Genomic DNA, 16,776 nt, shown 5'->3' with positions numbered 1-16,776 from the left:
GACAACCGAATTCCTATATTCCGACAACCTATAATTTGTATACACAACGAAAAATAATTTATAGGATTCACTCCTGAATTTAAATGTGGCTGTCACTCCCAAATCTTTGAAGTGTTTTTGTGGCAATTGTGTGGCCGTGATCATGCATGTACAAAAACTCAAACTGACAGTTCTTCTACAGAGCATCATATATTCAAAACATAATCAGAGAATACAAATTTATTAATGAGACTATTTATCCATACAGACCACATTAAGCAGTAGGCCTGTGGTGTGAATAATATTCATACTGCATCACTAGAGCATGCTGAACAAAGTTTTTCAGGCAAACGCACTATAGGGTCAGTGTGAGCAATGAATGCAGAGCAGAAGCACAAGCACCGAGAGAGGCAAACCCATTTAAAATTATTAGGACATGATCTCAACACAGATATTCACAAGGCAAAGACAGATAACTGCTCTCAAGAGACAGAAAGAAAGGGAAAGAGAGATAGGGAAGGGGTAGAGAGAAGGACAGGGAGGGAGAAAGGACAATAAAGGGAGATTTAGTGAAGGGGAGAGAGGGAGAGCCCATTCAGTGAAGCTTGAGTTGAATGTTAAATATTGGATTGCGGTATGATGACTCACAGCAAGCTATTTTTAGTGCAACAACATAGACTGAAGGTGTGTGTGTGTATTTAAGTGTGTGTATTTCTGTGTTTGAACTCATAAATAATCTACATTGCTTTAGTTAGTTTGGATCACTAGTCAAGTCGTTTTATTTGCATAGCGCTTTTCACAATACACAGATTCAAAGCAGCTTTACAGAAAATTATGCTGTAATGTCTTAAAGTCCTTGTTGAGCAGTTTCAATGAAAAGTGTCATTATAAATCATGCCTTAAAAATTAGGCCCCCAGTAAGCAAGCCAAAGGTGGCTGTGGCAAGTAACTCAAAACTACATTAAATGTTAGTTTATGAAGAAAAATATCCTTGGGAGAAACCAGGATCAGCTGGGGGAGCCAGTTCCCCTCTGGCGATACAGCATGAATATAATGCCAATATTAGCTATGTTATGTATTAATTGAGTAAACAGTAGATTTTTGGAAATGATTAAAACTAAAGGATATATAGGATTGGCAGCACTCTGTCTGTTGGTGTCCTTGAGAATATTTGAGTATTTGCTCTCAAAAGACAGTTGGGGGCTCAAACAGAAGGTCAGTTTAAAGAAAAGAATTGATGTTTACATTTATTTGGCAGGCACTTTTATCCAAAAGAGACAGTGCATATATGATATACATTTTATCAGTATGTGTGTTCCCTGAGAATAAAATCCATGACACTGGTATTGATAGCGAAATGCTCTACCAGCTACAGGAACAAAAAATTTACTTAATTTAAATCAAACTGGTTAAGTGGTTAAGAATACACTTCACCTGTATTCCAATTGAGGACCGGGGTGTTTTTAGGTATTCCTCAGCTCTGGACACCAGCACAGCTTTATCACATGTCATTACTGAGCTGTGGCTGTCTGTGGATGGGTGTCTCTTTGCTGCCATTGCCATGGCAGCCGCTTCCATGGCGATAGTGACGGCCTTGGTGCTGTCTAGACTGTCAGTGGAGTTATAAAGGGCTCGACCCAAACTCAAACTCAACCCATCAGAACCCCAGAGGCCTGAGGGATAAACAAAGAGAAAGCAGTGATGTTATTTTGAGGACATGGAATAAAGGACAGGTCAATACTGTAATAACAGGAAAGGAAAATATTGAAATTAATAATAAATCAGAAAAAATAGGAGTGAAATAAACAATCTTTGTGATTTCATTGTGCCACAGTAGAACGATGCCATGGACAAAACTTTAAATGTTGCAATTTCAGTGTTTGGAATTAAAGAAATAGTTCACACAAAAATTAAATTTCCTTCCTAATTTACTCACCCTCATTGTCATTTAAAACCTGTATGACATTCTTTTTTCCGTGGAAATGTTTTGCTGAATCTCTGAGCTGCTCATGTCTAAATATAGACATGCATAGTAAAAATAGTACAACAAAAGAAGCATCAAAGAAGTCTATTTGACTTGTGTGCTTAATTCCCAACCTTATGAAGAAATATGCTTGTGCATATTCAAACTTCTCGCATCAACAATAATGCCAAAAGCCATTGGTTCTTGTGTGTCTCGGAACCAATTCCGACCAAGTTTCAAAATGTTTGAATATGCTGTAATTCAAATTAGATTTGAGAGCTTTCAAAGACTTACATTTTGGTCTATTCCTCAAACAAAAATATTGTATGGCTTCAGGAGACTTGGAATATTAAACACAAGTGATATTGACTACATAAATGGTGTACTTTTGGAGCTTGGCAGCCCATGGTCACTGTAGAGCAGGGCTACTCAACATCAGAAAGGTAAGGGGCAGCAAAGCTGGATACCTGTACCCTCCACACTCTTAATTTTTATGATTACACATATATATATAATTAAGAGTTGACATTTTTATAGTAAGAATTTTCTCTCATCATTTACTCACCTTCATGCCATCCCAGATGTGTATGACATACTACTGCTGAAGACAAATGATTATTTAGAAAAAATATCTCAGCTCTGTGTATGAGAGACAAATCAATATTTAAGTCCTTGACTTTTTTACTCTGAATCTCCACTTTCACTTTCAGATGTGAAATGTTGATCTGTTTCTCACCCACACCTATCATATAACGTCTAAAAAATATACATTTAACCTCTGGAATCTTATGGATTACTTTTATGCTGCCTTTATGTGCTTTTTGGAGCTTCAAAGTTCTGGCCTCCTGCATTGTATAGACCAACAGAGCTGAGATATTCTTCTAAAAATCTTCATTTGTGTTCTGCAGACGAAAGTCACTCATCTGGGATGGCTGAGGGTGAGGAAATTTTCATTTTTGGGTCAACTACCCCTTTTAGTAATTATTTTAATCATAAGCGGCGTATAGATCAGTTCTGTTGTCACTGTGATTGTCAACATCACATACACCAGAGAGGTGTTCAAAAACAAGAGCAATATATCCAAAATTAGCACCAAAAGTCCTCTAGTGATAAGTCATAAAGATTTGTTCACCCCCCCTTAGCGTGTTGCGTCTATGTAGATAACTAAAAGCATTTGCGTGAAAGCATCTCGACACCGTCACTGCAGGAAAAACTGTTATTTTTTTCTGTAAATACTGTTGTCATGATAAGCACATATCTCTGATGAGCTATTCAAAATATTGGACAGATTCGCGTGGTGCTGAGTAACTCTCAAGTGAGATTGCGAGCGTGCATGTTTGATAGACAGACCGCGGGTGTGCACAAGTGCGCACAGACCGACTGGCACTCTCATAACATCAGCCATGCTCAGATATTATTATTATTATTATTATTATTATTATTATTTTTTTTTTGTAACAACCTCTTGCAGCTGAATTCCCTCTCTAACGTGATTAAGAAATGTAGAGAACTAGTGTAATCCTCAGGAAAATGGACTCACAGTTCATACATATTTGATAGGCTGCTGATAAATATATTTCTGATGATGATATTATAACGCGGGCCGCAAAAGATCACTCGAGGGCTGCATGCGGCCCGTGGGCCGGGTGTTGAGTAGTGCTGCTGTAGAGGACTGCTGTGTATAGAGACAGCAATTATTACTTTTAGATCATAGATCAAATATTATGGATTAGTTTATTTTATATTGTAGCAAACTTACAAATATGCACCATAAAAAAGGACAAATAAATGGATGAACATGGCTAAACAGAACAGCTGGCTAATTAGCACTATAAATTCGAGGTCCACATCAGCTTAATAGACAACAGGTAAATACTCTTGACATAACATAATTAATACTAATTAAATGTATCAAAAACTGAGATTAATCCTCTATTGATTATATAAATTAAACTACTGAAACTTACTTTGTCTTAGACTGATTTATTAACAGACTAGGGTGTGATGCTGTGAAATCACAACTGAAAAGTCAGCTGCTGAACTCTACTGTTAGTTTTTAGTCAGTGTATGGAAGTGAACGAGAACGATTCATTCACTTCAAAGATTCATTTAATGAACAAAAAAACTACTAGTTCTGATACATAACTTGGATTGTGAATACGCCACTAACGTAGCACACCCTAAGCTCTGTTCAACAAAATATGCTGTTTCTAGACAGAGAATTAATATTAAAAGTCCACAAACATAAAGAATTCACAACCATCACTCTATGTTTTTGTTGTATGGAAAAGAACAGCTCAGAATTTCTGCAAAATCTCAAAGAGATTTTTCTTTGGTGTTCCATCAAAGAAAGAATGTCATACAGTTTTGGAGCGACATGAGGGTGAGTACATGATGACAAAATTAAAAATGTTTGGGTGACCTATCCCTTTAAAATCCACAGAAAGGCTTAAGCTGTTTAAGACTGATATATTGCCCCAATTATTCCCCCTGTCCCAATGGTTGCACAGTAAGATATTTGGCAGGGAAAGATGTAAGTATATGTCTTTTACAGACCCCCTCTGGCCAGCTGTCCCTCATGGTAGGCATCCTGCGTGGACTCTGTGCTGCTCTGAGCTGTGATGGAGATGAGGGGTTTTGAGGTGGAACGAGGTGGGACAGGTGGAGGAGTCCTTTTATAGGTGGGTGTACTGGGTGTATAGGTGACCGCTGTTAAATGAGGAGAAAAGGAGAGCGGCCTTGATAAATATTCTTATGTTAAAAACATAAATGTAACCAATTATTTAAGGTTGGGTGAAATGTAGAAGTTTAAGAATTGGCTCCTGAAAAAGAAAAAAATACCTTAATCAACCACTTCAAAATATTGAGAGGGATGTGTCCTCCTCAACATCTATGGTAGTTAAGGCCCTGATTGAAACACTGATTACAAACCCATTCAGAAAAAAAAAAATATAATAATTGCTTAGAGCCCTAATTATAGCACAATAATTCATTTATGAGGGAGAAAAACAGGTTAAGAGTGTGAGGCCTTTCTGATTAGCAAAATGTTTTCCACAAATGTTTCTTTCAAGAACTGCTCTAATAGATAGATAAATGGATGTTTGATTTGGATGTGCCCTTTTCTAGTGTAGGGTTTAAGAGAGAACTGGAATAGGGAGAAGAGAAGAAGAGGAAGAGGATAAGGAAAAGGAAGAGGGTTAAAGAGGGGGAGAAGAGGAGTGGAGTGGAAGAGGAGAGGAAGAGAAAGAGGAGAAGGTGGAGGAGTGGAAGAGGAAGAGGAGAAGAAAAGAGAATGGAAGTGGTGAGGCAGAGTAAGAGGAGAGGAAGAAGAGAAGAGAGCAGATTAGAGGATAAGGAAGAGAAAAGGACAGAAGAGAAGAGGAAGTGGAAGAAGAAAAAGAGGAGAGGCAGAGGAAGAGGAGAGAAAGGGAAGAAAAGAGGAAAAGGCAGATGAAAGGAAGAGAAAGAGGAGACATAAGAGAAGAGGAGTGGAAGAGGCAAAGTAGAGGAAGAAGAAGAGAAAAGAGGAAGAGGACAGGATGAGAAGAAGAGAAGAGGGAAGAGAACAAGAAGAAGAGAGAAGAGGAGAGGAAGAGAAAGATAAGGCAGAGGAGAGGAGAGAGGAAGGAGGAGGAAGAGGATAAGGAAGAGGAAGAGGGGTGAAGAGGGGGAGAAGAGGAGTAGAGTGGAAGAGGAGAGACAGAGGGAAAGGAGAGGAAGAGAAAGAGGAGAAGGTAGAGGAATGGAAGAGGAGAAGACAAGATGAGGCAGAGTAAGAGGAGAGGAAGAAGAGAGCAGATTAGAGGATGAGGAAGAGAAAAGGACAGAAGAGAAGAGGAAGTGGAAGAAGACGACAAGAGAATGAGGAGAGGCAAAGGAAGAGGAGAGAAAAGGAAGAAAAGAGGAAAAGGCAGAGGAAGAGGAAAGGAAGAGAAGAGGAGACATAAGAGAAGAGGAGTGGAAGGGGTAAGGAAGAGAAGAAGAAGAGAAAAGAAGAGGACAGGAAGAGAAGAAGAGGAAGAGGAGAGAAAAAGGAGAGGCAGAGGAAGATGACAGAAAAAGGATAGGAAGAGGATATGAAAAAAAGAGAAGGGGAAAAGGAGAGGAGAGGAAATGAAGAGAATAGTAGAGGGAGGGAAGAGGAGAGTGGTAGAAGTTTGATCTTGACATATGGTGATGGCTTATAGTGAGGAGCCTATTATGAACAGTGAATTCAATTAAATGATTAACCATATTGGCAGTGCAGTTATACTTCCTATTAAGCACTTTTTCAGTGTGTCACATATTAAAGCCTTGTCAGATAAAATCTGATATCTCAGAAAGACATTTTAGTGTGTCTCAACTATTACTGTATAAACCCTGCTAAACCACCTCTCTAAGTACACCAGCCAGCTTTAACAAGTTAGCTAAAGATAGAAACTATGGTTTCTCTTTTTACTCTAGGTTGAGAGGGTGTTTAAAGAAAGGTCACGAAAAACTAAGAGAAAGACTGAAAAAAAGATAGACAAGGAAAGATTAAAAGAGAAATATAGATTGTAAAAAAGAGGGAGTGGGGGTGAGAGATAAATTAAAGGACAGAAATGGAAAGCGAGAGACGGATAAGGAGAGAGCAGAGTGATTCACGGAATGATCTGGGGCCGGATTCATGAAACATTCTTGAGAAGAAAATTCTTCTTAACTACCATTTTCTTCTTAATTTCTAACATAAGAAAAAAGTTAAGAATATTTTGTAGTCCCAAAAAAACTTCTTGAGAAAGTTCTTATCTTTTTTCTTAAGATTGTTGTTAAGAAAAAAACTTAAGAAGTATTAAAATCCTCTAAAAACAAATGTTCTTAAAAATCGTTGTAAATAACATCTTAATGTTAGGATAACCTCACACTTGTCTTAAATTCTAAAAGGTAAGATGTTTAATGAATTAACAGGGTTGTTTTAAATGTGATACGTTCTATCATGTTGAGTCTCAAGTCACAATGGGCTGTTTAAGTAGAAATGTGATTTTAGACATTTTTTTTACGTTATTGTCAAATTCAAACAATAAATGTTGTTTTGAAGCTTCTTAATGTGGTGACCAATCATGCTAATTCAAACGGATGCGCTGCATATAGCGCTCTCTTTCCGCGATCTTTAGAGTTCATAAAAACATAATAATTATAACATTTGAAAGCTGAGACTTTCTTTTTCACCCCCCATCCACATCCCTATTGGAGCTGGCCACAGCGGAGACAGCCTCCGCCACCCTTTCCCATTTACTCGCCTTGTACTTTCCGATGTGATATTACACTATGTAACACAATTTTTGTTCCTGGGTAGTAAGTGTTATTTCCTAATTGCTTATGCCTCAAAAGTATAGAAATTAACATGTATTTATACTAAAGTATACAAAAATGACTACAAAAGATTTAGTAGTTTTTCGAGATTTACAATTATAATGTAAATCACTTTCACGAATCCATCATGTTCTCGTTATACTGTCCTTAGTAGCGGCGTTCAAAGTCCAGTATATCCAGATGGAAGCACTCGCCTTGCTCCTCCGAGTACGCTCCCATGTTCTCCTTGAATTTATCAAGATGAGCATCAAGGATATGGACTTTGAGGGACATCTTACAGCCCATTGTGCCGTAGTTCTTCACCAGAGTCTCAACCAGCTCCACATAGTTTTCGGCCTTGTGATTGCCCAGGAAGCCCCGAACCACTGCGACAAGCTGTTCCAAGCTGCTTTCTCCTTACTAGTGAGCTTCTTGGGGAATTCATTGCACTCTAGGATCTTCTTTATCTGTGGTCTGACGAAGACATCGGCTTTGACCTTTGCCTCAGACAGCTTAGGGAAGAAGTCTTGAAGGTACTTGAAGGCTGCCGACTCCTTATCTAGAGCTCTGACAAATTGTTTTATAAGGCCCAATTTGATGTGCAGTGGTGGCATCAGCACCTTCCGGGGGTCCACCAATGGCTCCCACTTGACATTGTTCCTCCCCACAGAGAACTCGGTCCACTGTGGCCAGTCCCGCCTGTGGTAGTGCACCTTGGTGTCCCTGCTGTCCCAAAGGCAAAGATAGCAGGGAAACTTGGTAAAACTGCCTTGGAGACCCATCAGGAATGCCACCATTTTTAAGTCTCCTATGACCTCCCAGCCGTACTCATCATACTTCAAGGCGTCCAGCAAGGTCTTGATGCTGTTGTAATCCTCTTTGAGGTGCAACGAGTGAGCCAGGGGAAGAGACGGGTACTTGTTACCATTATGGAGCAGCACAGCTTTGAGGCTCCTGGAAGAGCTTTCAATGAAGAGACGCCACTCATTCTGGTTACAGGCGATTCTGATTGACTCGAACAGACTGGTCACATTGTGGCAGAAGCAGAGCCCATCTTGACAGGTGAAGAAGCTGGAAAAAGGTTGGTGATGCTTCCTCTGATCTGTGACTTGCACACTTTCATCCAAGATCTCTAATCAAGTCATTGAGATCTTTTTGGTTGGGGTAGTATGGGTTTCTCTCCTCAGTTCCACCTCTGAAATCCCTCAAAGTCCATATCCTTGATGCTCATCTTGATAAATTCAAGGAGAACATGGGAGCATACTCGGAGGAGCAAGGCGAGCGCTTCCATCAGGATATACTGGACTTTGAATGCCGCTACCAAGGACAGTATAACAAGAACATGATGGGAGACTACATTTTGGGGCTGATTCGTAAAAGCGATTTACAGTATAATCATAAAAATCGAAAAAATACTCACTTCTAAATCGTTTGTAGTCACTTTTGTATTACTTTAGTATAAATACATGTTAATTTGGATTCATATGTTGTTTTTTTCTGACTTTATGTGAACGAAAAGACACAAATTTGCCCGTTTTCTCATTGGAAATAGGTACATTTAAAAATATCACTGTCTTGGACACAAAAGCAAAGTTTGTGGGTAATAACAGCCATTTTCTATACTTTTGAGACATAAGCAATTAGGAAATAACACCAAAAAAATAAAAAATAAATAAAAAAATTGTTACACAGTGTTATTATCAAGCTTCCTAAGGAGAACTTTTTCCTTGCAGTAAATTCCTCAACAAGAACCTCTTTTCTACTAAAGCTTTTGTTTCTTTTCTTTTCCTTCATGTTAAATTAAAAGTTATCAAATGGTTAGCAGCAAGTAAATTCTCATATGACTGTTAATGTCTTTAAACTAACACCTCATGCACTTTACATTAAAAAAATTTATTGCGAGGTGCTTGCTATTTAAAAAAAAAAAAAAGTTAAAAGATACATTTATAGTTAAGATTTGCCAACATTGAAGTACTGAATTTGTTGTAGGCTATTAGACAAGGCAACTCCATTAGCTGGCTGTTCAGACAATGTCAAAGCCTTTTTATTCTTAAGAAAATATTTGAGAACTTCTTAAGAATTTTTCAAGAATTGCACTTATGTACTTTCTTAATTTTTTTCTTACAAATACAGTAATGCAACAGGGACTCATAACACTCTCATATGTGCTGCCTGTTTTTATCAAATAAGCAAAGAGTGATGACACACACTTTCATAATTACAAAGAACGAGGAAGCAAGAGAGGAAGAGAGGAGAAAGAAAGATTGTGTGTGTGCGTGCGGTTGTGTGTAAAACAGTATTTTGGTCCAGCTGCATCACACCAGTAAAATGAAAAACATTGGAAGAAATAAACACAAACACTACATGAAAAGGCTTGTTTACGGACCGTTCACACCAGCGCACAAATCCGTAAACGAGACCATTCCGACCATTTTTGGATATGTGCTCTGGTGTGTCTGGTTTCCTGACACTGCCAGTAACGTCTCAGTTACGTACATAACCTTGGTTCCCTGAGACGAAAGGAACGAGACATTGCGTTCTGCTAACGCATATGGGGAGTGTCCTTCTACATGACCTAGTGGAAACCTCTCTACAATATATATTAAATATTCTAATATTGGCTATGGTGTTTGAGCCCCACCCTTTTAGGCGTGAAGCTGTCCGCTATAAAAGCAGGTGCGCAAACACCATTCCTCTGAGAGACAAAGGGACAAAGAGCGCATTGCTTGCACCTCAAAGAACTCTGAGTCTTGTGGTGTGGCCAGCATTTGCCATGTCTCATTCCCTTCGTCTCAGGGAACCAAGGTTACGTACATGTAATGATTCAATGATGGCAAAGGAGGAAGCTGGAACTGGCTTGAAAATCCACGTGAGACTTTAATTACACATATACACCTTTCAGTGTCACACAATAGGGCTTTTCAGCCATTACATTCAACACAGAGACAGGTCCGGTTCGCTTTTCAGCAGTCCCCAACAGACACAAACACATCAACAAGCACACACAGCTCCATGTGTCTCTCTCTCCCTCGTCTGCCACTGTCTCCTCTCCTCAAATACTCCCGCTGCCCCTCACTGAAACACGAGACCGGTGTGGCACACAGGTGGAGCTCATTCACCACTTATCTTCCCGGCCTCACTCTGCCCAGATGCCGCTCGACCTCGCCATGCTCGCCACATACCCCCATCGCCAAACTCAGGTCAGGGAATTCTCCGGCCTGTGTCATACCCCCCCCACCCCACCACCATTTCTAGGGAGGGAGGAATGATGCGTCGTGATGGTCTCAGGATCTGACCCGCAAGCAGAGAGGAGAGAGGAGAGAGAGACGGGCTCGCCGGCCCCGGACACGCCATCGACTGGCCCTCAGCTCGCTGTCGTGCTTCTGTCTGCAACGCTGGGCTATGGCAACGGACCCCTCAGCCATCCCTTTCGGTTGCCGGTTGACGCAGATCTCCAGCGCCACAAAGATCGAGCACTCCCTTGGCATCGCAATCCTCAGTCAGCGGCGAGGACTCCTTGATGGCGCATCCTTCCTCCTTCCTAGGTTTCGGCACCAGTGTAATGATTCAGTGATGGCAAAGGAGGAAGCTGGGACCGGCTTGACAATCCCCGTGAGACTTTAATTACACATATACACTTTTCAGTGTCACACAATAGGGCTTTTCCGCCATAAAATTCAACACACAAACAAGTTCGGTTTGCTTTTCAGTGGTCACCGACAGACACAAACATATCGACACACACACACACACAGCTCCGTGCGTCTCTCTCCCTCATCTGCCGCTGTCTCCTCTCACTGGAACGCGAGACCGATGTGGCACACAGGTGGAGCTCATTCGCCACTTATCTTCCCGGCCTTGCTCTGCCCATATGCCGCTCGACCCCGCCCTGCTCGCCACAGTACGTAACCGAGATGTTTCCTTACAACTCATGACATTGCGTTCTGCTAACACATATGGGGAACAGAATACCATTACGCCACACTACATGACATAACCTTCCCAGAGAGGAAAGATGATGCCGCAGTCATGGCGACCGACATGAGTATGCCACAAGTGAATGATCCTCATGGTCAGCCAGGAGGGGAACACTCAGAATATATATGAACTATGGTCATATAGTATGGAGTAACCCCGTCACGAACCCAGAAGGAAAGGAAGTTTATTTATAATGAAGTGTCTGTAACTTTGGGAGCACAACGGTCCGAATGCAGGCGGTTGTGTAGTGACAAGGAGCCCATACTTAAAAAGAGAGGCATAAGTATATATTTGACCAATAAAATAGTGCTCCAGACAGACAGGACTTGTTTTGAGAGAGACGTTGTCTACATTGTAAAACCTTGCAAATGTGTTTTGTGTTTTCTGCTGCAAAACATTTGTCTTGTAAAGACACACTGTTCGTCCTTGCCCATGAAGAGGCCACGCCTCTAGTTGAGTGTACTTTAACACCAATTGGGCAATTTGCACCCTGCGACTTGAAAGCCAGGGTGACCGTATCAACGATCCAGTGAGAAAGTCTTTGCTTGGAGATGGACGTTCCTTTCGTGCATCCTCCATAGCACACAAAGAGTTTGTCAGACAGTCTGAACTAGCATGTGCGCTCAACGTATGTGTGTAGCGCTCGCAAAAGGCATAACAAATGCAAGGACTGTTCCTCATCCGAATTAAATGGAGGAGGGAAAAGTCTTGAAGGTGAACCACCTGCGCTCTGAAGGGTGTGGTTATAACCTTAGGCACATAGACTTTTCTGGGTTTGACAGTGGTTTTGAAAGGCCTGGACTAAACTCCAGACATGAATTGTCAACTGACAGTGCTTGCAAATCACCAACCTGTATTACCGAGGCCAAAGTCAGCAGTGGTCTTAAGAGAATGCACACGCAATTCAACATAGTCCAGAGGCTTGAAGGGAGGCCCCGCGAGCAATTTTAGGACCAAGTTAGGTCCCAAGTTGGGGCTGTAGCCGGGCGAGGGGGATTTAGCTGCCCCGCCCCCTAGGAATTATGATTAAATCATGTTTTCCTATAGAGGTGCCAGTTTCAGGTGCATGATATGCAGATATAATCGCCACATAAACTTTGAGCATAGATGGAGTGAGCCCTGCGTCCGATCGCTCTTAAGAAATGTATGAATGTCAGGTATGGGGCAGTTCACTGGGTCTTTGCCATGTGAAAAGCACCAATTAGTGAACACATTCCATTTCAGTGCGTAAAGTGTGGACAACAGCTCTAGCCTGTAATATGGTGTTCATAGTCGACCAAGCCAATTCTGGCTTGTCCGCTGTGCTCCGTTCAAAGGCCACAAGTGTAGGCTTCGCAGCACTGACTGGGGATGCCAAACTCTGCCTTGTGTTTCAGAGAGAAGATCTTTCTTCAGCTGTATTTCCCATGGAGGCCTGTCCAGTATTTCTACCATCTCCAGAAACTGGGACAGAACTGTTGTCCACTCGTGTCCACTCAGACTTTGCTAATGACAGAATGAAAGAGGCGCACCGGGGGAAACGCATACTTTCATTTAATTGGCCATACATGGGCCAGCGCATCATGGCGACATATGTACGCTGCTACTCTTGTGTTGTCCGAACGAATCAGAATGTGGTGATTCACAATATCGAAATGAAAAGCTCTCAAAGCTAGAAAGACAGCCAGTAGCTGTAGGCGGCTGACGTGTCACGGCCGTTTTGCACCTGACCAACCTGTGTTAGATGCATTTGTGGTCAGCACTTTCCTTCTGAAAACTTCACCCAGCATAACACCATATTTGGTAGAAGGCTGGCACTGTCCAGTGGTGAGTCACCGCGATGCACATGAAAGTGAAATTACTTCAGTGGTAATGTTTTTTTTTCAGTTTGAACTGAAACAGACACCGAAGAATGGTCTGTACACGCTCGTTCATGAGGTGCGCATGCATAAACTCCTAAAAAATGAGATTTACTGGCTGGGGAAAAGTGTGCTTTTGCCCAGTTGACATTAGACCAGATTTTCCATATGGCAAAGCAGCAAGTCTCTGTGTTCGCTCAGTAGTGCCTCTGATTGGCTAGTAATAACCAATCGCTGAGGTAATTCAAAACATGCACACCGTTAATTTTCAATGGAGCGAGTGCAGCATCGATACATTTCATGAACGTGCAGAGAGCCAGAGACAGACTGAAATGAAGGACTTTGTTGATATTTTGAATGGGCGTGTCACTAGCACGCGATTCAAGTGTCCAGCTTGTGTGTCACAGTCTGCGGTCGGACCACAGATTGTGCTCGATCGTTGTAAACACCAGCTCTGACACGCAGTGAGGACTTGCCACACATTCACGCAGTGGGACAGCAAGCTTATTAATTCATAGGAAACAACCTCTATCGTGTTCTTTGCGAGAAGGTTGTGTATTTTGGCTCGTAACACTGGCGTGTCTTCGGACAGAACTGTGGAAGACAGAACACCATTGAAACGGGGTGGTCGATTGGATCGTATAAACATGTTTGATCACTTTTAGCACTCAGTCGGAATGCCAGTAAGAGCTCGCCACGCATCCGTGTAACAGGACAGAGGGCAATTTGGTATGTTCATAACATGAAATAATGCGGCGCTCACCATTGGGAAGCAGTTGCGCATAATGTGTGGGCTTTGAAGTGGGAAAGCTCTTTATTGAAAAAGTGTGAGCGTCTCGTGCGTGTGCAACGAGCACTGTTATCTTTTTGCAATCTTTGTAATTCATTACATGATATAATGCGCCGCTCACCATTGGGAAGTGGTTGTGCATAATGTGTGGGCTTTGAAGTGGGAAAGCCCTTATTGAAAATGTGTGTGGGTCTCGTGCGAGTGCTGTACTCTTTTTGCAATCTTTGTATGTTCATACATGATATAATGTTCCGCTCACCATTGGGAAGTGGTTGTGCATAATGTGCAAAATTTATTGCATGTGATTAATGTGAGATACAACATACTGAACAACATTTTGAACAACAATATTCCTTTCCCGACAAACAGCAGTGGGGAAGAGGGGAAAGGTATTGTGTGTCAGGAGCGCTTTTGCTGCGCTGGGTTTTTTTTCCTGTTGGCGCAAGGTTTGCGCTGAAGCGGCTGCCTTCATTTGGGCCATGGCTTGTGTGGCTTTACCAGCGGCTTGGCAGCAACATTTGGCAGTGCTAAGGCAGCTGGTGTGGGTTTTTTAGCTGGCCGCTGGCCCGAGACAGATCAGGAGCGAGCCGGTTGTGATGAATTACTGCTCCATTTTGGCATAAAATTTCTCATAACCTGTGATTGTTGCTAAGTCGTGACGTAGCACTCAGCAAATCTATCCACAGAGCCTCCGAAAAGGCCGGCTGGAGACACCGGAGCATCAAATAGAGCGTCTTCTCCTGCGTCACGCATTTCCGTGAGGGTCAGCCAGATGTGACAATCCAAAAACACCAGGTTGCTCATTTACTTGTGCAGTCACTTTCGTGGCTCGTAACGCTAAGTCCGTAGTGGTGTGGAGCTCTTTGAAAGTCTCTAGATCGTAGCCTTGCTCGTCCATTTGTTTGAGGAGCTTAGCTTGGAAAACTTGGAGCAACACCATCGCGTGGAGTGCTGAACCAGTTTGGCCCGCCGCTGAGTATGCTTTTCCAGCCAGTGCGGACGTTAGTCGACACGGCTTAGAAAGATGAACGGGGCGTGAGTTCCACGCCCTGCTACTTGGCGGGCAGAGATGTGCGGCTACCGCCTCTTTCAGGGAGGGTAGTTGGACATAACTTTTGTATTCCCCGTGGTCCACTTTATTGAGAAGAGTGGAATTGCTGTGCGAGCGAGCTGAATAGGGCACGCACCAGGATTTGTCAGTTCATTATGAACTTCCAGGAAGAGCGGGGCAGATCTGCGGAACGCGGTTGCTTGATGGCATCCGGACTGCACGAACCATTCATCAAGGTGAGATTTTTCAGGTTTCTCCAGAGATTACTCGAAACAGAGCTCTTCGACCGCCCTTGAAAGGACATGAAGCTTCTCCTTTTCAGTAGCGCATGCACGCTACTCACCCTCGCTGGGAGAAGGGGCGGCAGCGCCATCCACTGACCACTCGCCAGATGCAGCGAGAGACATAACATCATCATCTCCAGCGTCAGAACGGTTGAATGTGACGAGGCAACGCACTCCTATTGAGGGCCGAATCTCATCACGCACATACTGTATTGGCATAGAGAGAGATTGAGGGATTCGGCACGAGGTCCACCTCAAATTCATCCTGCTTGACCTCGCGGCCCCACCTTGCCTCCTCGTATGATCCCTCGGGTGTCACAGAAGAGGCAGGTGGGAAGGCACGAGAGGCTGAACTCTTTATGAGAGCTGTCTCTGCGTGGGTGTGGCCCAGACAGTAAATGAAGCTCTCATGCTGATCTGACGGCGGGATGTGTCCCTCGCATAAGAAAACACTTACGGAACGACATCTTTAAAAAATACGCATGTATATATACACATACATATACACAATAACACAATAGCTTATAAGGATACAAAACTCCTGCCGAAGCACTGCGGGGAGCTGAAGCGTCCCATTCACCAGCGAAGAGTCAAGGTGAAGTAAATGTTCGCCGGAACACTGCAGGGAAGCGGAGAGTCTTCTCGTTGCCGTGAAGATCGTAAGCAGAACGCAATGTCAAGTGTACTGAGTCGTAAGGGAACGGACCAATCTATGTGTGCGGTTGTTTTTCAGTCCGCACACCACCGCAATAAACCCCCACAAACTACCAGACATGTTTATTCACCATAAATCCACGCACTTTCCAGAGCACGAGCATTTAAATCTCTGGAAACAACCACTCACTTTGTTAATAAATGTCTATATATGACCGTGCACTGCACAGATTTTAAATGCTAAAATACCACTGGCCTTCAACACAAAACTGCTTCTGATTACATAATAAAAAAATTATTTACACAATAAAGCCTCAAATGCAGCAAGACACATGATCAAAACTTCATTTTATTTGTCAGTGAAGCCACAACTGCAGCAAGACAGCAACATCTACTACAATTTACATTCAATCATTTTAAAAATTCAATTTCACATTGAGAGAATCAAATAATTTTTCAAACATTTATAAAAACAATATCTTTGCAAAGGAGTCATTGACCTCATGGTATTGGTTTGCTTATGAAACATTCAACAGGAAGGGACTTAGTCAAACTTTAGAAAAACACTGAACTGCATATCATTGAAACAACCATAAAAAAAAAAAAAAACAATTATAAAAAAAAAAAAGAAAACACTTTTAAGCAAAAATTATAAGACACTTTCACCTCCATAGTATAGGTATATGTATGAATAAGTGAAAACTGGATAAGTGAAACTAAGGCTGCAAGATTTGGACAAAAAGTAATATTGCGGTTATTTTGAAAAATATTGCGATTGCAATATGAAATGCGATTATGACAGACAAAACATTTTTTTCACATGTTCAACTGCCAAAAGGCTGTTTTCACACTTGAGTTCTCTTAAAAAGAACCAAACTGAGACATTTTTTTTCAGTTCACCCACAAACAAATAAATATATAAACAGTGAAAC

At 42.0% G+C, this 16,776-nt stretch overlaps 1 protein-coding gene across 1 annotated transcript in view; it reads right to left on the bottom strand.

The window, feature by feature from the left end:
- The window catches only part of dlgap2a (discs, large (Drosophila) homolog-associated protein 2a), a 142,095-nt gene that overhangs the window by 11,071 nt on the left and 114,248 nt on the right, over positions 1-16,776 (bottom strand). The window contains exons 8-9 of the mRNA XM_051646068.1: positions 4,499-4,651; positions 1,414-1,652 (exon numbers count right to left, since the gene is read on the bottom strand). Coding sequence (XP_051502028.1) covers positions 1,414-1,652; positions 4,499-4,651 — 392 coding nt within the window. The remainder of the gene's footprint in view (positions 1-1,413; positions 1,653-4,498; positions 4,652-16,776) is intronic.

The sequence above is a fragment of the Myxocyprinus asiaticus genome, chromosome 20, assembly GCF_019703515.2.
Source record: "Myxocyprinus asiaticus isolate MX2 ecotype Aquarium Trade chromosome 20, UBuf_Myxa_2, whole genome shotgun sequence".
In the NCBI taxonomy this organism is placed as follows: Eukaryota; Metazoa; Chordata; class Actinopteri; order Cypriniformes; family Catostomidae; genus Myxocyprinus; species Myxocyprinus asiaticus.
The sequence above is the reverse complement of the archived record's forward strand: the minus strand, read 5'-3'. Positions and strand labels throughout refer to the sequence as shown.